Raw genomic sequence first — 1,301 nt, forward strand, 5'->3', positions numbered from 1 at the left:
TTGCCGCCCTCCTCGAAGACGATGGGGTTGATCTCCATGTAGACGAAGTGGAGCTGGCGGTACACGCCGAGCAGCGTCGCGAGGAACCGCGCGAGCTTGGGCTTCCGCGCCTCCGGGACGCCGTCGAGGAGCGCCGCCGCGAGCGCGTCCGGCGCCGCGCTCTCGCCCAGGGGCACCTGGAGCCGCTTCGCCTTGGCGTCGACGTCCCCCACGTCGACGCCGCCGTCCTTGCAGAAGAGGAGCTCCTCGCCCTCGCGGTTCGAGACGACGCAGACGTAGTACTCGTCGGCCTGCGCGTGCGGCACGAACGGCTCGACGAGGAACGTGTGGAGCACGCCCTCGACGCCCTCGACGTCGATGGTCGCGTTCATGCGCGCGTCGACCCAGGCCCGGCACTCGTCGAAGCTCTTGTCGATCGCGAGCAGGCCCGCCTTGCCGCGCCGCTTGATGAGCTGGTCGGGCTTCGCCACCAGCCGCGCGTCCCTGGCCCAGGGGTGCGCCGCGAGCAGCGCGGCCCAGGACGACGGGCTCGCCGGGTCCGACGCGCCGCTCTTCACGAGCATGCCGCGCCCCTCGAACTCGAACTCGCCGCCGGACGCCTCGCCGAGGTACTTGGCCAGGAGCTGCTTGCCAAAGTACTCGCGCACGGGCTTCGCCGCCATGTTGGTGTCTGTTGCGGCGTGTCGCTCGTCTCGGGTGGCTGCGGGTGGATGTCCGCGGGCGCGGCACGCGCTCTTCGTGCGATTGCGGGGATGGCTGGAGAGAGGCACAGGCCTAAACTTCTCTAGGGGCTCCAGTGCACTGGGAAGCCGATCCGATGGGCAGCGCCCGACTTTGACGGCCGCGTTCGGCGGCTCGGTCCGCCGGGCGCCCCGGCAGCCTTCGAGCCCGCGCCGCGCCGGCGGGCGATCTTCGACGCGCCGCTCTCGATCTCGAGAGACGAGCACGATTTCGGGGCGAACGGGGCCTCTGGATCCGGGCCATTTCGACGCGTCGAGGGGCGATATGTCGGTCCAGGGGCAGCAAAAAGGGGGCGGCGCGCGGGGAATCTCATCGCAACATAGTTCCGTCACAATTCCCCGCGCGCCGCCCCCTTTTTACGTCCATCATCGTGCGCGCGCGCGTGGCAGCCCCGGCGGTGCGCGTCGAGCGCTCCGAGTGGTCGTGGCGGTCAGCGCCGGGCCCAGAGGACGATCTACGCGGCTGAGGCACTCGAGGGGTGTCTGAGAGGGCCTCGAAGCGGTCGCGGGTGTCCCCAATGCGCGTTTCTCGGGTCGTTGACCAGGTTTGAGCCGCGGCGC

At 70.5% G+C, this 1,301-nt stretch overlaps 1 protein-coding gene across 1 annotated transcript in view; it reads right to left on the minus strand.

Annotated features, from left to right (window-relative positions):
* Positions 1 to 662, minus strand: part of AURANDRAFT_66963 (hypothetical protein) — a gene marked incomplete at both ends in the record, with an annotated part of 1,041 nt that extends 379 nt beyond the window's left edge. Inside the window, one exon of the mRNA XM_009042274.1 lies at positions 21 to 662. Coding sequence (XP_009040522.1) covers positions 21 to 662 — 642 coding nt within the window. The remainder of the gene's footprint in view (positions 1 to 20) is intronic.
* Between the last annotated feature and the right edge of the window lie 639 nt (positions 663 to 1,301).

The sequence above is a fragment of the Aureococcus anophagefferens genome (assembly GCF_000186865.1).
Source record: "Aureococcus anophagefferens unplaced genomic scaffold AURANscaffold_29, whole genome shotgun sequence".
NCBI classification, from domain to species: domain Eukaryota; class Pelagophyceae; order Pelagomonadales; family Pelagomonadaceae; genus Aureococcus; species Aureococcus anophagefferens.